Source organism: Emys orbicularis, chromosome 3 (genome assembly GCF_028017835.1).
Source record: "Emys orbicularis isolate rEmyOrb1 chromosome 3, rEmyOrb1.hap1, whole genome shotgun sequence".
NCBI lineage: Eukaryota > Metazoa > Chordata > Testudines > Emydidae > Emys > Emys orbicularis.
The window spans coordinates 68075173-68099049 of NC_088685.1; the positions used below are offsets into that span (position 1 = coordinate 68075173).

A 23877-nucleotide genomic window follows, 5' to 3' on the forward strand; every position below is an offset into this window, starting at 1 on the left:
CCAAACAGGGGGCTGGGAGGTAATAGAAGCCTATATAAGAAAAAGACCCAAAAATCGGGACATCTGGGTCACCCTATGCAGATGGCCCGTGTCAGCTGACTTGGACTAAGGGGTGGTTTAACTGCAGTAGAGACATTCGGGCTCGGGCCCCAACCTCTGGGACCCTCCTCCTGTATGGGGATCCCAGAGCCTGGGCTCAAGCCCAAGTGTCTACACTGCAGTTAAAACAGCACCTTAGCCTGAGCCCAAGTCAGCTGATGTGGGCCAGCCACAGGTGTTTAATTGCAGTGTAGACATACTGCATGTGGTCAGACAGACTTCACAGGTTGCGAAGACTGTGCTCTGAATTGTTAAGGAGGCATTTCCAGTGAGCAAGAACACTGAAAGATTGCATTGGACAATTGCTAGAATAATAGTTACAACTGTGCAATTACTTTAGTCTGCACTGACAAATGGCAATGGTTGGTGACATGGTGGCTTCACCTGGCTCACAGCAAGGGCAATATTTGGGTAAATGCCTGTGTGATGTTGATAGCAACTGTATGGTGTGTTACAAGTATGCTGAAGAATTGCAGTGCTAAAGTTCTATGGTGTAAACACATCAAAACAAAGACTATGAACCCAACTAAACCAACAGCTCTTTAATTGAGTTCATGATTATTATAGACATAAGTGATGTAAGCAAACATTTTTCAGGAGAAACTTTTCTAGAAAGTTTGGCATTTTGGATAACACCACAAACATATCTTATGGTGTTGTTCTGCTAAATGTAGTGAAGGATTATTTTGGCACTGAAACAAATTTTCATTCTGCAGCTCTCTCACTCAAGTATATCTGAGCAAAAACACTAAAAAAGCTATTTTTCATTACTAAAGAACAAAGTGAGACACTCCATTCTCTTTATACTCTTAAAGAATCTGCTTGTCCAATCTTTAAAAATATGCTGTAACAATGGCAAGAGTGGCAGAATACAGAGATATTTAAAAAAAAAAAAGTGTTAAATAATGTTGCTTCTCTCATTAGTATCCACTTCCTGGGCTTGCAGATCTGTCAATGTGTAAGATGATAAAGTGTTTGACAATTTGAAAGCCCAAGCTCTGCACTTGTATAGTTTAACAAAACGTCTTAGCAGTTTTAAAGTAGGGTTTTCCCTTACAGATTTAGTTTTGCAAGTGAGTCTAATGGATACCACATTATTAGTTTATATTTCTTTTACACAGTACTGTGAATAGTTTACTGGTGGTAAAATGCACCAAACAAGATCTCTGTATTTCTCCACTACTAGAGATGCTACAGTTTTAACCTAGAACACTAACTTATTAAGCACTGATAACAACAAGAGTCCATGAACTGCTACTGTGCAGCCAATGGAGAAAGATACAGTGCAAATCCCCAAAAAACCATGAACAAAATGGCAATTGAACATCAAGTTTAATCATCTATCCTCTAACTTTAATATTCACTGTTGCCAACTCCAAGCATTCAAAAATTGCAAGTTAGACACCCCCCCCCCCCCACCACCCCCTAAATCTTGATTTAAGTCAAAGAGTTTGGGGGAGTTTGTTTTTCTTTCATTTATGGTTCATATTCCTGTCTCCCCATAAAGGCTAGAAACTAACTTTTTTTTAAAATGAGAACTGACATTCTCACATAGGACTATAGCAGTAAGGAGCTCAGGCTTTAAGACCACCAAGTATTGCAAGACTCAGAGTTGGCAGGCCTGATCATTCTATGGTTTGTTTTAGTAGATATTAAAATTATTGGTCTGTTATGCTGGGGGTTGGGTGAAACCTTCTTGAAGATGGGGGAGTAACTGAGAGACACAGTTAAGCTCCTTTTTGGAAAAATGATAGCTGAAACAATAGTAGCCACTGCCCAAACCACAGGTTACATGCAAGAAGCTGAGCTATGAAGGTGAAGAGATTTCACTGGGAGCTGAATGTGAACGGTGTGACAGGTTCGGTCACAGAGACCCCCTTGGGACAGTCACCTGATGTGCTGAAATTACCTCTGAGCCCATTTTCCCAGCTAGCTTGGGACTCCAGAACCCTGCCTTGTTGAGCCAGACACGCTAGCCTGCTGCACCACAGACTCAGGGTCTGGGCCATGTCCCCAAAGCGGCAGACTTTAACCAGAAACTGCTCAGCAGGTTACCTGCCTCCAGAACCCAGACACCCAGTTCCCAATGTGATCCAAACCCCAAATAAATCCATTTTATACTCTGTATAAAGCTCATACAGACATAAATTGTCTGCCCTCTATAACACGGATAGAGAGATATGCACACCTGGGGGAGTAGACAGCTATCAATCACTTACTCTGGGTTCATTAATAAACAAAAGTGATTTTTATTAAGTATAAAAAGTAGGATTTAAGTGGTTTCAAGTAATAGACAGAACAAAGTAAGTCACCAAGCAAAATAAAGCAAACACACACAAGTCTAATCCTAATACGTTAAGAAACTGAATACAAGTAATCTCTCACCCTCAGAGATGTTCCAATAAGCTTCTTTCACAGACTAGACTCCTCCCTAGTCTGGGCCCCAATCCTTTCCCTGGTACAGTCCTTGTTAGTTCCAGCAGACATCTTAGGTGGAAAGCAGGAGTTCTCTCATGACTGGCCCCTTTTGTTCTGCTCCACCCCCTTTTATAGCTTTGGTACGAGGTGGGAATCTTGTCTCTCTGGGCATAGGCAGCGAGTTATAGTCTTTTGTGGTGCCCAGGCTCCAGGAATGTTCAGGGCTAGGGGCCCTGCTCCACCAATATTTGCAGCTGGGTCTCATGCCCGGCCCTGCCTGGAGCAGGCACTGGCCCCCGCCTGCCACCCCTCCCCCTGTGCATCTCCCCCCCTGCCCCGCCGCGTCCCTGTCTGAAAGAAAGCGGCGTGCGCCTCTCCCATGCCTGCTTGTGCTGCCAGTGTAGCACATTCCTACGCGGAGCGGTATCCTACTCCACTGGCTCCCGGCATCAACTGCTGTCTGCTGCCCCAGGGTCCTAGTGTTGCCGATCCACTAATAGCAGGGCAGGCTGCCCTTCTACCCTAGCCCATAGCCTCTCCAATGCCCCAAACCCCTCATCCCCAGCCAGAGCCCTCATCCCCCTGCACCCTAATCCTCTGCCCCAGCCCTGAGCCCCCTCCTGCATCATGAACCCCTCATCCTCAGCTCCACAGCCCTCACCCTGCACCCCCTCCTATCCCCAAACTCCTGCCCAGAGCCTGTACTCCCTCCCCCTTCCCACACACCCCCTCCTGCACCTAAATTCCATCCCAGAGCCTGCACCCCTCACCCCCTCCTGCACGCACACCCACCCCCTGCCCCAGCCCGGAGCCTGCACCCAGCACCCAAACTCCATCCCAGAGCCTGCACCCTAATCCCCAGCCCAGGACCTGCACCCCAGGCCTCCTCCCCCCACCTAAACTCCCTCTCAGGGCCTTAGGCAGGTGCGGGGGAGGGGGGGGGGTTCTGGGCACCACCAAAATTTCTACAAACCTGCTACCCATGTCTCTGGGTCCCCACCCCTTCTTCTAAATGGAAAAGTACCAGATTTAAGATGGATTTCAGCATGGTCACATGTCCCTGTGAGATCTCATTCTTCATTACCCATGGGCTACCCTCTCCCCGCCCTCCCCCCCCCCCCCCCCCCACACACACACACTTACTTACAAATAAATCCATTCACAATCAATTGTCCTAGTCAGTCAATGGGAGCCATCAAGATTCTAAGCCACCATTAATGGCCCACACTTTGCAGAATTACAAATGGACCGCAGAGTTATACTTCATATTTCTAGCTTCAGATACAAGGATGATACATGCATACAAATAGGATGAACACACTCAGTAGATTATAAGCTTTGTAATGATACCTTCCAAGAGACCTTTTGCATAAAGCATATTCCAGTTATGCTTATGAATGTGAATATAAACGTATTTTCATAAAGCATATGGAGTGCAACGTCACAAACAGAAGGCTGGGGTTTTTGGCGGGGGGTGGAGGGAGGTACACTTTTGAGAAGCTGCAGCTGAAAACAGAGGCAGGCAGAAGGCCAAAGACAGCCAGAGAAGCACTGATAATGTGATCAGAGAGACAGCGAAGAGGTTTTTGGGTGAAATGCTAGCTGGACAAAGAGGCTTGAAAAACTGAGCAAAGAAACTGTCTCCTGCTTGATTCCTACTGTGTTCAGGGAAACAAGAATTTGATGTAATCCTGTTTGTTTACAAAAATTATGCACAAAGAAGTCTCTGCCTCCATCAATTTCTCTTATGGAAACAACCTGCAAGACCCAGAATCTTGGATAACCACTTGGGCCAAAAGGGGGTAACAATGCATACTTTATTAATTTAGAGGCCAACTTGCTGTCTGGCCTCATAGGAAAATGGGATTGTGAATGTGCCAAATCTGCCTTATTCATTTTCAGTTTAGTGACTAATAGAAGGAGGGAAGGGGGGGGGGGAACCTAGAAATTTCCCTAAATTACTGCCAGGTGAAAGAGTACTTCAAAGAATTCCATAGATTTCAAGTATACTGAAATTAATGTAATCTGAAGTGAGAGGAGTAAAGTATTTTACAAGAGTGTTTGGGATAATCCGGTCCATGCCAAATGCATCAGATTTACTCTGAGGTATTATGGGGCCCAAAGATAAGTATCTGCATTTGTAAAATGAGTACAGAGCACTTATATTCTAGGTACTTGATGTTATATTTAAATAACAATAACTCTCTGGCTGGGGCTATTTAGCACTCCATTTGGTAGAGAGCTGTAACAAGGGAATCCATGTCCCTGCTACTCCAGAAGTTCCTTATTCCATGTAAAAGGTGTCCCTATTAATTTATAAAGTCAGTCACTTTCAATTTTGTTTTATTCTGTACAAACCTCCTGTAGTTAAGTTTCTTCTATAACAAGCCCCACTTCTTTCTTCAGCATAGTCCTGCACCCGCCTCCCATCTCCTCTGTCATTGATCATCTGCTTATTACTGCATTGCTATGGTTTCATCTGTCACTATGAAGAGTCACTTTGCTGCCTCAATACACAACAGCCAATACTGCTGCAGGTGAAAACAGGAAGTGAGAGTGTTTGGAGTTTTACTCAAAACACATGACAAGCACCATCTTGGCTGATATAACAGGGCCTGAACCAGAGACCTCCAAAGCTGAAAACATAAATCACTACTGCTTGAACTAGAAGAACCAGGTTCTATAGCTACTGGCTGTAGCCGACTTGCACTTTGTGGATTGAAACCGGACAGGGAGGCATGCACACACACAGTCTTTCCCATAATCAAATGTGGGCCAAAGTTAGACATTTGGACTTGTCAGTGTATTTAAAAAATTAATTAATTAAAAAGGTAGGTCAGGGCTAATTTGGTCTCTAGTCTCAAAACCTAAGGAACTATGAGAAGTTCAATTATTTCAGCCCATAACTCATTCTTTTTAAAACTAAAAATTTGATTTTGTCACACTTCAAGTAAGACTGGCATCACCATTTAGATTATAAAAAAAAAAAAAAAAATCATGGACACCAGCAAGGTAAGTATTTGGGCCAAAACACCTTCAGAGAAGTACTAGTAAACTGAGGTCTGAGATTTCAGGTAAAATTCTGAAGGTCTAGAGCAAGAATTTGGATTACCTATGCAATTTGGTTTCAGCTCCCTTCTCAGACAACTGTCTGAAGTTCTTTAGCTGCAAAGTAATTTTTCTGACTATCTCCAAGTCCATTCACAGGACACAAGAGTTTAACAGCAACAGTTAACTTTCTGTAGTTCAGCATCAGGCCTTTTTGTTTCTGAGCTATTGGTGTGACTTCTGACCTACAACTTAGTCTCAAATTCTACTCTAACACCTACTGCAGACAGTTCTAAAATATTGATTTCTAGTGTTTGTGAATATCTTTGGTAAAGTTTGAGCCAGTGTACAGGTAGTATTTTGGCGTAAGCAACAGTCGCTGATACCATACTCACGCTTTGATAAAAGCCACCCCCTCGCCCAAACAAATTACCTGTATTACATGCACAATCTGGAAGAGTTTACACCTATTCTCTGGAAAGCTTAAATATTCTGATAACTAAGAGAGAGAAAGGATAGTATTCCTTCCAAATGGATCAACACTTCTGTTAGGGGCAGAAAGGCTCATGTGAAATGTAGCATTAAGGAGTTCAGTCAGTCTGACAGTTTTAAGTACAAAAGCTAACAACAGGTATTAGTCAAGTATAGCAAGTCACAGACTTTATGCTACAGACTAGTCCCTTTTGGGTAAGGCTTCCAGGTTTTCTGACCTAACCAAAAGGTACTTTGAGCTGACCTCTTGATGACAGTGCATTATAGCTTCACTATTAGACACCCTGTTAATGTAGTGGCAACCCAGATGGTCTGTTTAGAAAGCAGTTCAGTTGACCAAGTTCCTTTAAGTTTCATGCCACTGCTGTAGTCACACTAACTTTAAATATAGGAAGACAGCTCTGTACCCATTGTCTCCTAAAACAGCAAACAAACCTCACAATTCAATCTATACGCCAGAGGATCCTAATTCTTGCTATGGCAGGAAGAGAGCCAACAAGATATCCCAGTGCAATTCTACTCTCTTAAATGAACTGCTATGCATGCTGTCTTCTTACAGTACATGTACCTGTTTACTATGAATTACACAAAAGAAATAGTTGCCACAGTGGTCTGTCTGCTGTGGCCTGGTATCAGACTTCAGGCAGTAAAATAGTGATCAAGCTAATTTGTTGTTTAGGATCCATTAGGACCATGAGTTTGCAGACTTTCAAAACAAGGAGGTGTAGCCCCTCAATATAGGGACTGATACTGCCTCTGGCAAGTCTGGTTTGCTATCTAACAATTGCCAGCATCTTCCATGTCTTCGCCTGGTTTAGCTTCAGCCATCAAGCCCTTATCCAAGTCCAGTATTGGCTAGACATTAGGAAAAGTTAAGCAACCACATTGTCTGGGTCTGATGAAAAAAATTTAGAGTGGGATATCATCAGCATACTAATGCCACTATCATAGAATCATAGAATATCAGGGTTGGAAGGGACCTCAGGAGGTCATTTAGTCCAACCCCCTGCTCAAAGCAGGACCAATCCCCAGACATATCACCAGCCATTTCACATTCCCCAATTGATCTCACCCACATTCCCAATTCAGTGTGGCAATCAAACCCCAGAGCAACCCAGCAGACTAACATACGGGGCTACTCTTGAAGGTTGATGGTGCCTCCTAAAGCGATGACTAGGTTTCCTTCTATCATGGGAACTAAAACAGAACAATTCAGATTCCTCCATCTCTCTCAGTATGGGAGCTTGAACCATCCAGTCTAGATAAATGTACACCTACATGCCTTGACACTGAGGTAGCCACCAGCCACTGCCAAGCACTTGAGTACAGATACTTTTCGTGCTATAGAAAAGTCCTGGGGAAGGAATTTTCTGGTACTGACTGTTGCCTACATAAGAAAGTAGGTACTTTTGATAAGTTTCTGCAAATGAAATTTGAAAATAGGCATTAAAAAAAAAAATCAGAGTTCCAAACCAGAATTAAGTGGTAAGAATAGGAATGACAGCGAACATGTGGGATTTGAATTTTCAGTTCCTCATGCCACTTTAGTTTCCAAAACTCCACAGTGGGACTGATGCTCCCTCTACATTTATGAGACAGTATCATAAACCAGAAACTTCTCTTCTGTTACCCCCACCCTTAACCAGGAATCTACCTCAGCTCTCCTCGGTGCCTTACGCGAGGAATCCCTGAAAAGAAACAGGGGGAAGAGGGAATTAAGAGATTGTATATGCAAAGCAGTTCCATTCATGTTAAGTGAATAAAATGCTAATTCAACCTCCTGTTACAAAAAAATTAAGGTATGAAATGTTCCCCAAAAGGAGAGAAGTCAAACAAGTGTATGCTGTTGCAAGACTCTCTGGCAATACCACAGATCTGAGGCTGGGCAGTGGATGTTTCAGTGGCCCAAAAAGTGCTTCTCTACCCCTCCACTTTCTGTCAAAGAGGTGGAGGTACCTTGAAAGGAGGAGGAGGTAAAAGCCATCAAGTGAAGGGTTTAACATGAAAATGAATGCTATATTGTTATTTTCTCTGCATCCAGGAGGAGCGAGTCTCAGATCTTCCAATGGATATGGAGTCCTTTATTTAAGGATATTATGTATTTACACTGAAGATATCTTCCCTTTCAAAGGAAGTTTTTCCACCCATCTCTGAGCCTCATCCAAGAAGCCAGAAAACTTCATCAGGAATAGAGATATGCCCAATGCCACTCACCCAGCACAGAAATCAGAAGCATTGTAAGGGCACAAAAGCAGCATGCTTGGATATTGTATGTCCCTCAGACAGTTGCCTTCACCTTCTAATGCACCCAAAATCAGAAGGAAATGCTTCGTAGATGGGAGATGTAACCAGCTAATGCTGACCTATTCCACTAAGCAGGTTCCTTCCACTCGTCAAAGCTCCCTCATAGCCTTTAAGTATAGGCCAAAGTGAGGTATGCTTCCTGGAGGTTGGTGAGCAAGTTTTGCACCAAGAAATCAGAACAATCTCTTTTTAAAATAGAAAAAGATAGCTAACAACTGCTGCTACCTGGAATCTAAAAGAACTATGATGGCAATCTAGTCTGGCATGAGGTCGATTTAGTCCACTAATATAAGGAGTAGTCCCAATGTCCATCAATTCCATTAGTTACTTCCTCCTGCCAGCCAGCATCACTCCTGTTTTTCCCTCAACAGACAAAGCAAACTAGTTCTGGGCCAAGAACTAGGAAAAACAAGACAACTATATCACCTGGACCTGCTGGAAAAGGAAAACAAGCCAAGTTTCATCAGCATGCTGAGGTTACTATGATCTTAATGCCTCACTCTCCCTAGTGCCCTAATATACAGGTTGAGCAGGAGAAGCAACGGAACCCTGTTTGACCCCATGAGGAGTCTCTAGTGAATACGCAGCTCCCAAGATATCTTTCAAAGAAAGGAATGCAGAGTCACTGAGCAGCCACACATGTAGAATCTAGGAGGTATCCACAACACCTTGCAATCCACTGTATCTATGCTGCAGAGAGATATTTGAACAGTCTCCAAATTTCAATACTTGGATGCTGCTGGCAGGGCATTCTCAGTGGAGTAACCTCAACTTATTTGCTTCCCTATTGTTCCCAAAGAGCCCATGATTGCTGGCCTCAGAACAGTATAAAGCCTTTGTTTGACGGAGTTTTGTTTACTTTCTGTGGAACTAGTTAATTGACTTGTTAATGGACCATATTCAAACCAAATATTTAGAACATTATTAATTATTTACACATGTCAATATATTAAGGATATACTTAAACAGGAAAGGAAAAAGCAATGTTATTTTACACTTGACCTTTGTCCACCTGTGTCCTTGAGGTAAGCAAACAAGCTAGCACTGCACCCTTCCCTTTAAGCTGCATGCACAGGTGGCTATACAGCAATCTGTTATCTACCATGTCTCTCATATGGCTAGGAGTGTGTTGGCACCCTGCCCCACGACCTGCCAGAGCCCACAGAAGCTTTTCTCTGCACCAAGGACAAAAGGGAAGAGGGGGTAAGAAGCAGGGTGAGGGAGGCAGGTGCTCTGGAGGGAGCACAGCCAGCCTCCAGGTCCCAATCTACCTCCTGCTGGAGCCCGCAGCAGTTCCTCTTACTGTTGTGGGAAGCCTCAAGCCAACAGGAAGGAGAGGCAGGTCCAAGGACTCATTTAGGTAGAATGGGGAAGCTGTACACAGTCCAGGATGCAGAGTTGCTGTGGAGAGGCTGGTCCCTACTGCTGGCAGCAGCATCCAAGGACTGGAAGTGCTGAAGTGAGCCTCCCCACAATAGCTGCTGCAGCTCCCTGCTGAGCCAGGAGAGCCTGTGCCATCAATAGGTCAGGAGTGCCCAGTTCGTGTGCTCCTGCCTACTCTGGGCTGGCAACTCCCTCTCCAGGGACCCCTGGGGGGAAGCAGGGCTGGCTGTGGGGCAGAGAGGGGAAGACCCTGAGATCCCTTCCCCCAAGGAAACCTCAAACCAGCAGGAAGGAGGAAAAGTGCTCAGCAGAGTTTATAGCGGTCTCAAAACAAAACAAAAATTGAGATGGGTGCAGTAAGTCACTAGATCATTAAGTTGGTCTGTCATTACCTTCAATCATCTTTTAAATAAGGATTCTTGAGACTCAGCAGTTAAGTTCCATATCAAGTTATGGCTTTCTGACTAATGCATAACCAAAGCTTTGTTTTAAATAATTTGGCATCCTGCCATCCTCCTGGATGGAGGAGTTAGTCTCCACTATCAAAAGGCTCAAAGTTTTGCCCCAGCTTTCACCACCTATGAGGAACATCGTCTTCTCTCACGCAGTAGCTTGCAGGTCCCCCGGCAAATCCAAGACTTGTATATACAAGACTGACTAAAACTCCAGCAGGGAGGACAGAAGGCTTCTCATCTCATTTTGAGACTGCTCACGCAGGAACAACCAAAAGAAAAAACCCCAACCCTGTATATAAAAAGACTATGGAGCACTACTCTCTACAAAACATTCTGATGGGTTACCAATGGAACCATGTTACCAGGCTACTCACATGCAATAGTGATATTGGTCTGTATACAGACAAAAGGACATGCGGTAGGGAGAGACTGGGAGAATTAGAACTCATCGCAGCTATGACAAAGAAGAAAAACATAACACTATGTGGCAGTTGACCTCCATCTCGGATACCCTTCTTCCTTCCCAGTTCAGCTCATTTGTATGCCAAGATGACCTGAATATACTACTTCCACATCTTATCATGTAGAAGAGTATGAAAAACCCATTCACCAACAAAGGGCATAAAAAAAAGTTTCCTTGGTAATAGGTACAGGGGTTAAAGCCACTGATTTCTGCAGATATCAATCTCATTTTATAGAAATTCTAGTCCTTGTGGCTGTGAAAATAATCTTCCAAACATGAACCAGAGGGCAAGTCAATGAAGTGTTGTCTTCCTTAGTCTGCAGGAAGATAGCCCTAACAGGTCTCCTACTACTCCTACCAGAGGAAGCAGTGAGTACTAGCAGAGACACTTGAAGAGGCTGCGAAAGGATATTTTTGGTTTTGGTGAAGGGGCAGAATTTAGAAGACTAGACATGTGAATTTAAAACCATGACGGAAAAACAACCCCTTTGCCTTATAAGATGGCAACTCATGGAGAGGAACTTCAGTTTTTCCAGCAGCCATAGAAGCAATCTTACAGAAGGAGACTGGGTGTCTTCTTGTTTCAGATATACATTAGAGACTTCTAAAGCTAGAGCCCATAAGCAGATAGGCAGTCACAGTACCTTCCCCTGCACCAAAGTCTATGGGCTCATCTACACTTGCAAGACAATGTGGATTAAAAGAACAATAGCTATTCCTGAATAACCCCATGTTTAGACAAGCCCTAGAAAGGCAGTACTTATCAGCATGGTGATCTATTTCATATCACGTTTTGGCTAGTAGGTGCATGAATATTTCAGCCCTGGGGCCACCCCGCTACTAAACAATAGTAGGCCATCCATAGAGCAGTGGTAAGTGAACAAAAATGCTATGCAAGTGCGAACTATGTTTGACTCCAAAACTCTTCCCTTACTTGTAACCGAGACAGATTAAACTGAACTACTTATTGCCTTTTACAACCTTTATTTATAAGCCATACTTAAAATATAGACATGTGGAAGATTTTGTACCTCATTGACCCCTTAAGTTGGGGGAGGGGGCACGAGAGGTAACCCCACCTCTCTACGCCTATGTCTGTTTTTACTCCTCCCCCGGTAGTCAGCACAGTGTGGCCCAATGGCCAGGGTCTATATACTGCCTCTCCCCAAATGGGGTAATGCAGCCTAATGGCCAGAGTCCACGCAACATGCCCCTAGGGCAGTGCGGCCCAATGTCCAGAGTTCACCTGATTCCCCATCCCTTAGTGAGATGTGCGACCTAGCGGCCGGAGTCTACGCTACCCCCTTTGGAGGCAAAACAGGGGTCAGGTAACTGGGGGCCGTCGCAAGAGGCGGCGGCCCGGGCCCACCCAACTCCACCAGGCCCTGACCCAGGGCACTGCCAGTGGTGGAGCAGTCTGCCACTGGGTCAGCGGGAAATCCTCCTGAATCATGCTGACCTCATCATGGTGGGAGGTACCACTCCCCTACCTTCCCTGGGTCACTTCCTACCAGTTCTCCAGCAGCAGTAGTCCATATGGAATCAGAGTCTCCAGGTTCCCCAGCACCAGACACTCCCTGGGGTTCCGATAGCTGCAGGCCTCTGGTCCAGGTTACTGGCACTTCAGCCCTCATAGATAAGGGCTGGAGCCTCTGCCGAGCATCCTTCCTCCTCAGCAGCCAGCCCTGACTGAGCAGCTCTGCAGGCTTTTATACCTGACTTCCAGTTGGAGCATGCCCAGCAGAGCCTCAGGGGCAGGGCTTCCTCTGCTAGGAGGAAAGGGTTAACCCCCTTGGTACCAGTGCGGGGCCGATCCGCCCCATCACAAGACATTTAAAAAATATCAGTGTAAGTATTAAATCTAAGAAACAGATTATATATTACACACAGGCAAATTTTATTGTAGTCTTACACAGTTACAGAAGAGCCACTTCCACACAAGACAGCAGATTTAGTCGTTAGCCTTGACATTCCACTAACTTTCCAGACTTAACTCAGTCCTCACAACTTTAGCTAGTGGTGCTTAACTTGTGGCCCAATCAGCACAGAGCTGTGGCCCACATTACATCCTCAGGGCCATAGAGGTAGTATTGGACATAACATATTGTGGGCCACATATGCGGTCTACAATGGTAAATAGGTTGAGAACCACTGAGCGAGGCAAACTTCGCCAAGGTGCTTTCAAACTAACCAGTTTATTTCCAGAAACTGGAAAGGGTGACCTGTATCACATACATTTAGAACTTGCTCTCCAAGAGAGGCAAGATTTCATTTGCTCTAGGTACAGAGTACTTCCACTCAACTGCTTATGTCAATTGAGCGAAGGGAGGGCAACAAGTCAAAAAGAGCGACTCCATCCTTTGGTCATTCTTTCAGCAGATTGTTGGACTCCCCTTTTCACCTCTACAGGACTCCAGGCTTCACTGTTCTTTTCCCTTTATAATTTCATCTACTCACATGGCTTTAAAATACCATCTTTACACAAATGATTTTCAGCTCCTTGCCTGTCTCCTCCATCTAACCCATTCTCTGTTGGAGATCTGAAAATCTCACTAACTTAAAGTCAACATGGCTAAAACTGAAATCCTCATCTTCCCTCCAAAGTCACTATCCCAGTTGACATTGCTACCGTTCTCCGTGACATTCAAGGCTGTAACTGGTATCATTTGATTCTCCCCTCTCGTTTGCCACATACTTTCAGACAGCTTAAAATGTCAAGACTTGATCGATCTGATCTTCTAGACCATACAGCCAGGATTTTCATCCAGACTCCCATCTTGACTACTGCAGCCTCCTCCTCTCCAGTTTCCCCCAATATCCACTTCACCGCTTGAGTCTACTCAAAATGCAGCTGATCATCATGCTGGCCAATCAGTCTGAACAAATAATCCACTGTGAATCCTTCACCTGGCTGCCCTTTTTTATTGCATCACAATAAAGTTTCTTGTTCTTATGTTTAAGGCTTTCCCTATATACCTGCTCATAAAATTTAGTGCATTGCTCCCTGTCACCTCTTCAGCTGCAATACCAGGCTCAAGCACTTATTTGTCCTCTTCTTCCACAGAGACCTCTCACTTGCCTCTATGTCACCCCTCAAGCATGGAATGTTCTTCATGAACAAGTTCATCAAGCCACTGGTAATCTACTCCTTGAAATCTCTCCTCCAGACCCTTTCTACCCTGAGGTCTATTTGAATTTGCCATTTTGCTAAGAATTAGATTACTCAGAACCATCGAGTTGCGCATCACCATATAACCATGTGCCTCTATCATTACTACCTTTGTCATCCTCCAGTAGAAAATGTATCTGGTCTTAAAATTAGCATGAACTCTGAAGCATGGATCATGTTTGTACAGCATTTGGCATAATGGAGCCACAATCCTATTTGGGGTTTCTGGGCATTACCAAATACAATTGCGTGCATCAGCCTATTTTGCCATTCTAGAACTCCCTTTCTCCTTCCCAACAAAAACAGAAGCCCACAGAGGTATTCTGAGGAATTTATGTAACAATGCCCAAAAGTTGTTTCTACAATTGTCCAATGTTTGTTGAGACCTATATAATTATATTAAATAGTGTAACTCATCTGTGGCCCCCTTAAATTCCAAGTGTCTAAGCGTCATATAATGGGGGGGGACTCTATCCTGGGAAACAGTGACTCTGAAAAAGATTTGGGTGTTGTGGTGGATAATCAGCTCCCAATGTAATGGCCATGAGCTCCCAATGTAATGCTGTGGCCCCAAGGGCTAATGTGATCCTGGCATGAATAAACAGGGGAATCTTGAGTAGAAGCAGAGAAGTTACTTTACCTCTATTTGGCACTGGTTCAACCACTGTTGGAATACTGAGTCCAGTTCAGGGGTCCATAATTCAAGAAAAATGTTGATAAAATGGAGATGGTATAGACAAGAGCCAGGAGAATGATTAAAGGATTAAAACCATGTACAATGACAGACTCAAGGAGTTAAATCTATTTAGCTTAAAGAGAAGATTTAGGGGTGACTTGATTAAAGTCTAAGTATGTAAATGGGGAACAAATATTTGACAATGGGCTCTTCAATTTAGAAACTCTGATGTTAGCGTGCTGTAGAACTGTAAGCCGTGACTCGCATCATGGAAGCATATCTACCCTAAAGGTTTGCACTGCTCTAACTACAAGAGTCTAAAAATCCATACACAACATAGACAAGGCCTTAGCACCGCAGCTTTGCATTACCATGGACAAATAAAAAAAAAAAAAAAACCTAAACTCCTTTAATTTTCCCCCACTTGCTTCCGCCACCACTTTAAAATGATTACATAACATAGCACCCTGGCGAGGTACTAGGTAGACCGACAGTACTGGATGTGAGAGCCCTCTATTCACAGAACACCTAAAACATAGGCAGTCTGCTATATATAATCCTGCCAGTCTGAGCTTTTTCTGTAGCTACTATGTTCATGGATACCAAGTATATGCCTCTATCTGTCCTTACCTGGAAGTGGCACTGTAGGAAGAAGATAGCAGATCAGCCTCTAAACTAATTCAGTCTCCATCCTAACACCTAATAAGGGCACCAAAAAGGGTGGTGGGCTTTGTGACATGATTCATGACAACTAAGAACTGAAAACACCACCACAAAATAAATTACCTACAGAACACAGAACAACTGCACTGAAAATTGTTACTACTGATAGTAGGCTGGGCCATGTTCAAACCAGTGACCTAGGAATAAAATATCCCATATCACATTACCATTCCCTCCATGACCCCTCTCCCAGTCCACTTTCCACCCTTCTTTTTACTTCAACATGTAGAAGAAGTCTTTCCTAGTTTATAGAATTTTCCTCTACTTAGTCCACTCACCTCATGTCTCTCCTCCAGCCTTTTAATCTCTCTACAAACAGGAAGTATTGCTCCACCTACCACCATTTGAAATACCTTTTCCACATGAATATTCAATTGGTTACTTGATTCTTTGAATGTCATCTATTCCATGCACCTTCTAACACACTCTAACATTAAAACAAAACAAAAAACCCACCACTCACCCGTTTCCCTTCATGCTTAATCTGAAATTTTGACTTTGTTATTCCTCACTCTAAATATACAAACATTATCTTTAGGTACAATTGTATCATTAGAATAACTACACAAGGCACCTTAATATTGATTTATCTGCGCCTTGTACTATTTAGTCATATCTGCTTTAGGAACAATAAATTATATCTATATCTATTTTCTACTTTTTACTCCTGTTAGCTCTTCAGAGCCAACAATATGAAAGAGTGATCCAATTCTATTCCTGTTCACAACTGAACAGAGTTGTTTAAAACCCATGTTAAATTCAATTTTGGCACAGAGCAAAATTTAAATTTAAGTTAAATACAAACCCTAGAACTCACCGTAGATATGGGGTGTCAATTCTGTTGAGGGGGAAAATGGAATTCATCAATTATGGTCTGTGTATTAGGGTATGAATTCAGAACTACATACTAGTAAGGATCTGACCAAAACTCACCGACATGCCGTACTCCCATTGATAAAAGATTAGAGGTAGAATAATGCCTTTATGCAGCAACTAGAAGTTTACTTAATTAATAAGTTCTTTGTCACTTTCTCATTCACTGAGAACATGTTCACCTTTAGGACCAATGCTTTTTCTGTTCTTCCACTTCCTCTCCTATTTCTCTATTATTTTCCTGAATCTCTTCCCATTGTATTTCCCCTCCAGGCAGGAATGCCCAATCTCCCCCTCCCCCCACCATTCCAGCTGTGGGATTCAGTCTTGTCCCCATCCCATCTGCTAAAGAAATCAGTAGTTAAATAGTTAATACTGATATTTAAACATCAGTAGGATTTACAGTTCGTAATCTACTGATATTAATAGGGTCCGGGGGAAAGCAAAGAGTTCAGGCTTAAAACAAAGCTTCTGGGAGTTGTGTAGACTCAAGATAGCACTGCATCAGTTTACACCTGCTTCACGTATGTGATGTTAACCTTCTAATCATGAAGGCAAGAAACTTAAGACAAATTAAATCTCAGATTCTGTTGAATCAGAGTAGGTTATGTGAACCACATACAGTCAAATGGCCTAGATATGGCTCACAGCTGGCTCTCTTGGTTGTGAGAAAGTGTGATGCTTTATGTCACTAACCAAGATAGTTTACTTGTATTTACATACCTAGCTGCAACATGTACGAATGCTTGTCTAAACCCACTATGCAACAACCATTGTCAGTTATGATTTTTTTAAACAAATAAGTACTCGGATAAAAGGCAACACAACTGAAGCAGCACTGTAACACCTAGAACAAATTGTGAGTCTTCTATCCTTAGGTGTTCAAGTAGACCTGGAACATGACTATCTGCTGCATGTACCAATTCCAAGTATAAGGTTTTCACAGTGATTATAGGTGCAAAGAATATCGGAAATAAGCACTAGAAGGTGAAATACAATCAGAAGTTATTCTTCCTTCCTAATAGCAAGAAAGTAATATAATTCTATTACAAAGTGTTTAAACAAAACTGGACTAATGTTAGCATTAATATACAGAGACAGTTATGAGCCAATATTTCCCGATACAGATTAGCAAGATGTTTTACTGTTTAGTCACAGTTCCCAAAACTAAAAAACACGCATCAAGACATTGGGATACAAACACACTTTTCTGTCCAAATCTATCTACCGCTTCTAAGCAAAACCTGGCTCAACACCACATGATTAAATTCTGCCCACCTCTCTCTCAAAGTCAGAAGTGAAACCACACTGGATCAGAGAGAACGGACGTGAGATTGCCAAAACAAGCAGAATATTACAGAGATGTTATTGTTTTTCAGTGATGCAGTGACCTCATTCACTAGTCTTGGTTTCATACTAAATAATTTCTATATGTCCAGGACAGATTGTAAGTCTCTAATATGTGCAATAGCAAAGCCACCACCAGTCTTTTCCCCCAAAACACTGTGGGAGCCACCATCAGATATGCAGATGAGGCAGTTGCTTTCCTCAGGCAGTTGGGTCCCTCAACACAAGAGCCTTAGACTCCCTTATTCAAGGAGCATCTTGACTTAACATGATCACCTTTGAGTCCACCTTTGTGTTATGACCACATACATCAATACTCTAGCCCCAGATTCAGTATCCATGTCAAAATCTAACCTAATCATGACTGAAGTGATAGGTAGTGTGGGGTACCGGACCCACCTTTCACAGGCTCTAGTCTTTAATATACACACTAAATTGCTTTTCTGGAACTGACGCTAGAGGTCAAAAGGAGAGAAAATGGCTGAGGGAACAATATTATGGGAGCACAGAAGATATGCAATAATACAACCCATCCCCCTTCAGGATTTCTCATAAGCCTTATGACTTAAAGGGTTGATAATAGCAAGTACTGTTGTCAGAGAGTTTAAGGACCACGTAGGCTGCCTTCTTAGCCCCGAGCATGTAATGCTTATATAAAGAGATGCTTACAGTCCAGGTGTTTTTTCTTGGGCCCCATCACTTCATGTGTGGTTGCTTTGCAGACGGCTCTGGCTACAGCTGATCCTGTAACGCTGTACTGAGCAGCTGCGATGCGATCTGTCAGCGTCTGACCCGACATCTTCGACTAATGTTAGTGCTGCTGCCTCTTCTGCAAGCGGGGAAACACAGGGGAGGAAGGGGATGTTCCGGGTTTAATGACTGAGCGAGGGAGACCCAGCCAGGCCCTTTCCAGGGGGGACAATCCTTCCTCCCCCACCCCTTTGTGTAAGCGTTACAAGAGCAGTCACGAGAAGCTGCCCAGGGCAAGACGGGGTATTTTAGCCACTGCAGAAGAAAAGCGAGACACACACAGCGCATCCGTCCCCTCCCCACCTCGCCTCTAACCTGCGCCCCTAGCTCGACACCATCGCGGCGAACAACTGCTGCCGAGCGGAACCCACCTTCCTCTCCGCCGCCAGCCCCACTGAACTGCCCTCCCTTCCGGGAAACCTGCCCCCCCCCCCTGGCTCCTGCCAGCCCCAGGAGGCGCCAGGGAATGAATTAAATACCCAGGCGGAGCCGCTGCTACTGCAGCAAACGGGAGCGTCCATCGCCTCCTTCCCCGCGTCTCTCTGGTGGGAGATTATCACATCATTGCGCCATGTTATGCCCTCCCTGCACCTCTCCCCAGCCCGCTCCTCCTTTACCGCTCCGGGAGGCAAGGGTAGGCCGCCCATCTGAAATAGACACCAGCCCCGCTCCCCCCGAGCCCAGCCAAGACACCCATCCCCCTTCTCTCCAATGCGCCCCACCGGGCCCCTGCACCGGCCTTACCCACCCGCCACCCCCAGGCCCACTGCAGCTCAGGGCACCCCCCGCGCCCAACAGGGATGCTGCGGCTGCAGCGCGCTGACCCGGCCGCGGGCAGTAGCGCTGGGGCGGCAGCAGCAGACCTGTCACCTCGTCCTTCTCTCCTCCTCCCCGCAGCGCTGCCGCTCCCGGGGAGGGCACCCGCTCCTCCCGCCGCGGCGCCGAGCCCCCTCCTCCGCCGCCGGCTGCCCGCAAGGATGGGATGGGTCGGGTCAGGACAAGGCTCCCGGCCCCAGGTGCTGGGCGGCCCCGCCCGCCTGCCCGCAGCGCACGGCCGGGAAAACGCCGGAGCTCCCGAGCCCAGGGGCCGCCGCTATTTCTAGCCTAATCCCGCGGCGCTATTGCTGCTGCCGCCGCCGCCCGCCCCGCCGCTGGGATGGAGGAATGGATGTACCAGCCCGACGCGCCGCCCTCGCTGTCTCCGCCGCGCTCACCCTCCTGCTCCTCCCGGCCCCTCCTCAGGTTTGTGGCTCGGCGGAGTCAGGTGACCCGGCGCGGACAAACCGGGACGTGCGGTCCGCTAGGTGCCGTAGGGAGAGCCCCCCGCGCCGCGCTCTTAAAGGGGACACCCAGCAGCTTGCACCGCCAGCGCCCGGCTGCCGGCCCCCGCCCCCAAGGTGAGCTACCAGGCAGGCACAGCCCCTCCGCCCGCTCTTAGGGTAGCTCAGCTTCAATTCCCCTCGGCTGTGTGGTTTTCTCTCCGTTTTTTCCCCTTGTTTCTTGCACCATCGTCTCTCATTTCCCTCGGCTCTGTCCTTGCCTGGTTTGCCTCTTTCATCGTCTCTCTGGCTCTCTCGCCCTTTAAATGGGGGTGGGGTATTTTTCAATTTGGAACGTTTCATTGTCAGTTTGCAAAACAATTAGTATTGAAAATAAATTTTTAATGTTGAAATACATTAGAATTCCAGGCCCTTTTGAGGATGGTCAGGTCATATTTGTTTTTCTGACTCCCTCCTCCCACACAAGAGTTTTTAAACTGCCGATATTTAGACTGTCAATTTAAGCCCCTTACAGCTGATCTACAGTTACCATAAGAACTGTACTGCCATACTGGATCAGACTAATGTCTATCTAGCCAGTATCCTGTTTTCCGATAGTGGCCAGTGCCAGATGCTTCAGAGGGAGTGAACAGACCAGGGCAATTTTGAATGATGCACCCCTTGTTCTCCAGTCCCAGCTTCTGGAAGTCAGAGGGGGTTGCATGGTGTTGCATCCCTGACCATATTAAGTTCATCAATGGCTATTAGCTATCTTCCATGAACTTATCTAATTTTTTTAACCCAGTTATACTCTTGGCCTTCACAACATCCCCTGGCAATGAGTTCCACGGGTTGACTGTGTGTTGTGTGATGAAGTACTTCCACTTGCATCTGAAGAAGTGAGGTTCTTACCCACGAAAGCTTATGCTCCCAATACTTCTGTTAGTCTTAAAGGTGCCACAGGACCCTCTGTTGCTTTTTACAGATTCAGACTAACACGGCTACCCCTCTGATACTTCCTTATGTTTGTTTTAAACCTGTTGCCTATTTTTCATCAGGTAACCCCTGGTTCGTGTGTTATGTGATTATGTACATAACACTTCTCTAATTCACTTTCTCCATACTATTCATGATTTTATAGACTTCTATCATCTCCACCCTTCTTCATCTCATTTCGAAAATGAACAGTTCCAATCTTTTTAATCTCTCCTTTTATGGAAGCTGTTCCATCACCCAATCATTTTCATGGCCCTTTGTACTTTTTCTGATTCTAATATATCTTTGAGGCAAACAGAACTGCATGCACTATTCAAGGTGTGGCATACCTTGGATTTATACAGTGATGTTATGATATTTTCTGTTTTATTATCTATCCTTTAATGGTTCCTAACATTGTTAGTTTTTTTTTATTGCTGATGCACATTGAGCAGATGTTTTCAGAGAACTATCCACAATGACTCCAAGATCTCTTTCTTGAGTGATAACAGCTAATTTAGACCCCATCATTTTGTATGTATAGTTGGGATTATTTTTTCTACTGTATACTTACTTTGTACTTATCAACATTGCAGTTACACTACAGAGGATCCTCTTTTAGAGGTGCAATTAAAATGTCTTTCCAGAGCAGCTTCCTGTTATCTTTTTATCTTATATTTGGCACTAATGAATGCCACATTATCCACAGATTTTGGAGATTAAGATTTGTGATAAAGCACAGGAACTGAGCAAATTATTCCAAATTTCTCCCTCACAACTTTAGTAGTGTGGTGCTTTAAAAAAAATTAAAAGCCTTTTAAAAGAGATTTTAATTCAGTCAATGTATGTGACTATGAGATTCCACTATTAACATTTTTGACTCATTGATTATAGAACTGAGTAAGAAATATGGACTCCAGATTAATATACTAAATTTAATGCAAGTTTGGAAAAGTATCATATTGGCTAGAGTAGAATTAGAATTTTTTCTAAGACAACTGTTCCATACAAGTAAGAGAAGATGACAGATAGAATTAAAGGTGAGAGCAGTTAGCAAATTGAACAAGATAATGAAATCCCAGCAAAAGGCTAATTGAAAACAAAATGAAAAACATCTTATAGTTCCAAAGAAACTAAAACAGCAATTGATTAGACATCATATGCTATGGTGACAAACACTGTACAATACTACAGGTAGATAGAGGGTAGAGAAGACCTTTGCCACAAGGGGGCCAAAGGGACTTTTAACATAGTGGAAACAAACAAGAGTTATCAGAGATTAAAACAGAAATGCAAAGTGGGCTTTTCAGAATTAAGGTGGTGATATTTGGCTCTGAATTTGATTTCATCATGGTGAGACTTTCATCCTCTAGTGGATTAGATGAACCTATACAGATATTATAAGGGTTATATTGGTGTAAATTTATTGTTTGGAAATTCTACATGCTTAAACTCATTTGTGTGGCATCAGAACATTTTTAAGCAACCAGTTTCTCCATGCTGTGACTATTGCACAGGCTTAAAGCAGAAGATGGTCACTGGCTAAGACTGAAGCTGAACCTGATGGTTTAAGCAAATGCAATATAGGTAAAAACATTGAAGGGTTTCTATTATTTTTAACTGATTTTAAGTGGATGAGATTAGTGACTGTTTCATAAAATATATATCCATACATATTAAAATGAAATTCAATAAAGACAAGTTCAAAGCACTACACTTAGGAAGGAAACAATCCAAAGCTTAACTACAAAATGGAGAGTAACTTGGCTAGGCAGTAGTACTACTCAAAAGAATCTGGTGGTTTTGAATTCTAATCGTGTCCTCCAGAGTGCTACCAGCTAGGCATCATCTTCAAATTTTATAGCATACACTCTACTCCATTATCCAAGTGATTAACAGAAATATTGAATAGTACCAGACCCAGGACCCTAATAAGTACATCTTCCCATCTCTCAAATACAAGACAATAATCCTTTAGTTTTACCCAGATTATGAACTAATGGTTTCATTAATATTGTACCATGTCTACAGTGCACTACTGTTTCAGATGTCAGTTGAAGGTTTAAAATAATTAGTTGTGGATTTTAAAACTGCATATAAATCAAATTGCCAGTATGTGTCATTACTAAGAAAATCAAAATCCAGGAAATCCTGAAAGCTAGGTAGCAACACATATGTTATCATAAATAATATAAATTACTGTTCTAAATTTCATGTAACAATTAAATAAAATTCTGCCTTCAAGTGGAACATTTCATTGCATCATTGAAACACCCTGAAGTGTGGGTCTTCAGAGATCAGGAATATATAAATTCCTCTAAATTAAATAAATTAATGGAGATATCCCATCTCCTAGAACTGGAAGGGACCTTGAAAGGTCATCGAGTCCAGCCCCCTGCCTTCACTAGCAGGACCAAGTACTGATTTTGCCCCAGATCCCCAAGTGGCCCCCTCAAGGATTGAACTCACAACCCTGGGTTTAGCAGGCCAATGCTCAAACCACTGAGCTATCCCTCCCCCCTCTAGGGAGAGGGGAAGTAAAGGCAGCTGTAAAAATTAAAAAATAATATACAACAAATGGACAAAAGGGAAAGTTGATAGTAATGAATATAAATCAGAAGTTAGGAATTGTAGAAAAATGATAAGGGAAGCCAAGGGACACAAGGAGAAATCTATCACCAGCAGCGTGAAGGACAATAAGGAGGAGTTTTTAAAATATATTAGGAACAAAAAGAATATTGACAATGGTATTGGTCCATTACTAGATGCAGGGCCGGCTCTAACTTTTTTGACGCCCCAGGCAAAAAAGAAGAGCCCCGCCCCGCTGTACCCCCCCCTGCGAGCGCCGCGCAACTGAACCCGCCCCCCCAGCGCCTAGCCGCCGAAATCCCTGCCCCCCCCGAGCACCACGCTGCCCAAAGCCACGCACTCCCAGTCCAGCGCCACCCGAAGCCCCGCCCCCTCCAAGCGCCGCGCCGCCCGAAGCCCCCGCCCCCCTCCGAGAGCCGTGCCTCCGAGCCCCGTGCCGTGCCAGCCCCCGCCCCCCCTCCGAGCGCCACGCCAAGCCCCTGCCCCCCCTCCGAGCGCCATGCCGCCCGAAGCCCCACCCCCCAAGCACTGCGCCGGCCAACCAAAAAAAATTTAAAAAATAAAAACCCTAGCCCCGGCCCCAAGGTGCCGCCCCAGGCATGTGCTTGATCGGCTGGTGCCTGGAACCGGCCCTGACTAGATGGAAAAGGTAGAATTATCGTTAATGCAGAAAATGCAGACGTGTTCAATAAATATTTCTGTTCTGTATTTGGGGAGGGAAACAGATGATACAGTCTCATCATATAACGAGGATAACATGTTAAACAGATGTTAAAGAGATGATACTAAAGTTAGACGTTTTTAAATCATCAGATCCAGATAACATATATTTAAGAGTTTTGAAAGAGCACTTG

The 23877-nt window shown here is 44.2% G+C and overlaps 1 protein-coding gene across 25 annotated transcripts in view; it reads right to left on the reverse strand.

Annotated features, from left to right (window-relative positions):
• Positions 1-18249, reverse strand: part of SNAP91 (synaptosome associated protein 91) — a 131030-nt gene extending 112781 nt beyond the window's left edge. For all 25 annotated transcript variants that reach the window (XM_065402044.1, XM_065402043.1, XM_065402039.1 and 22 more), the window contains exon 1: positions 18120-18249. In XM_065402044.1, coding sequence (XP_065258116.1) covers positions 18120-18249 — 130 coding nt within the window. The remainder of the gene's footprint in view (positions 1-18119) is intronic.
• Positions 18250-23877: the final 5628 nt, after the last annotated feature.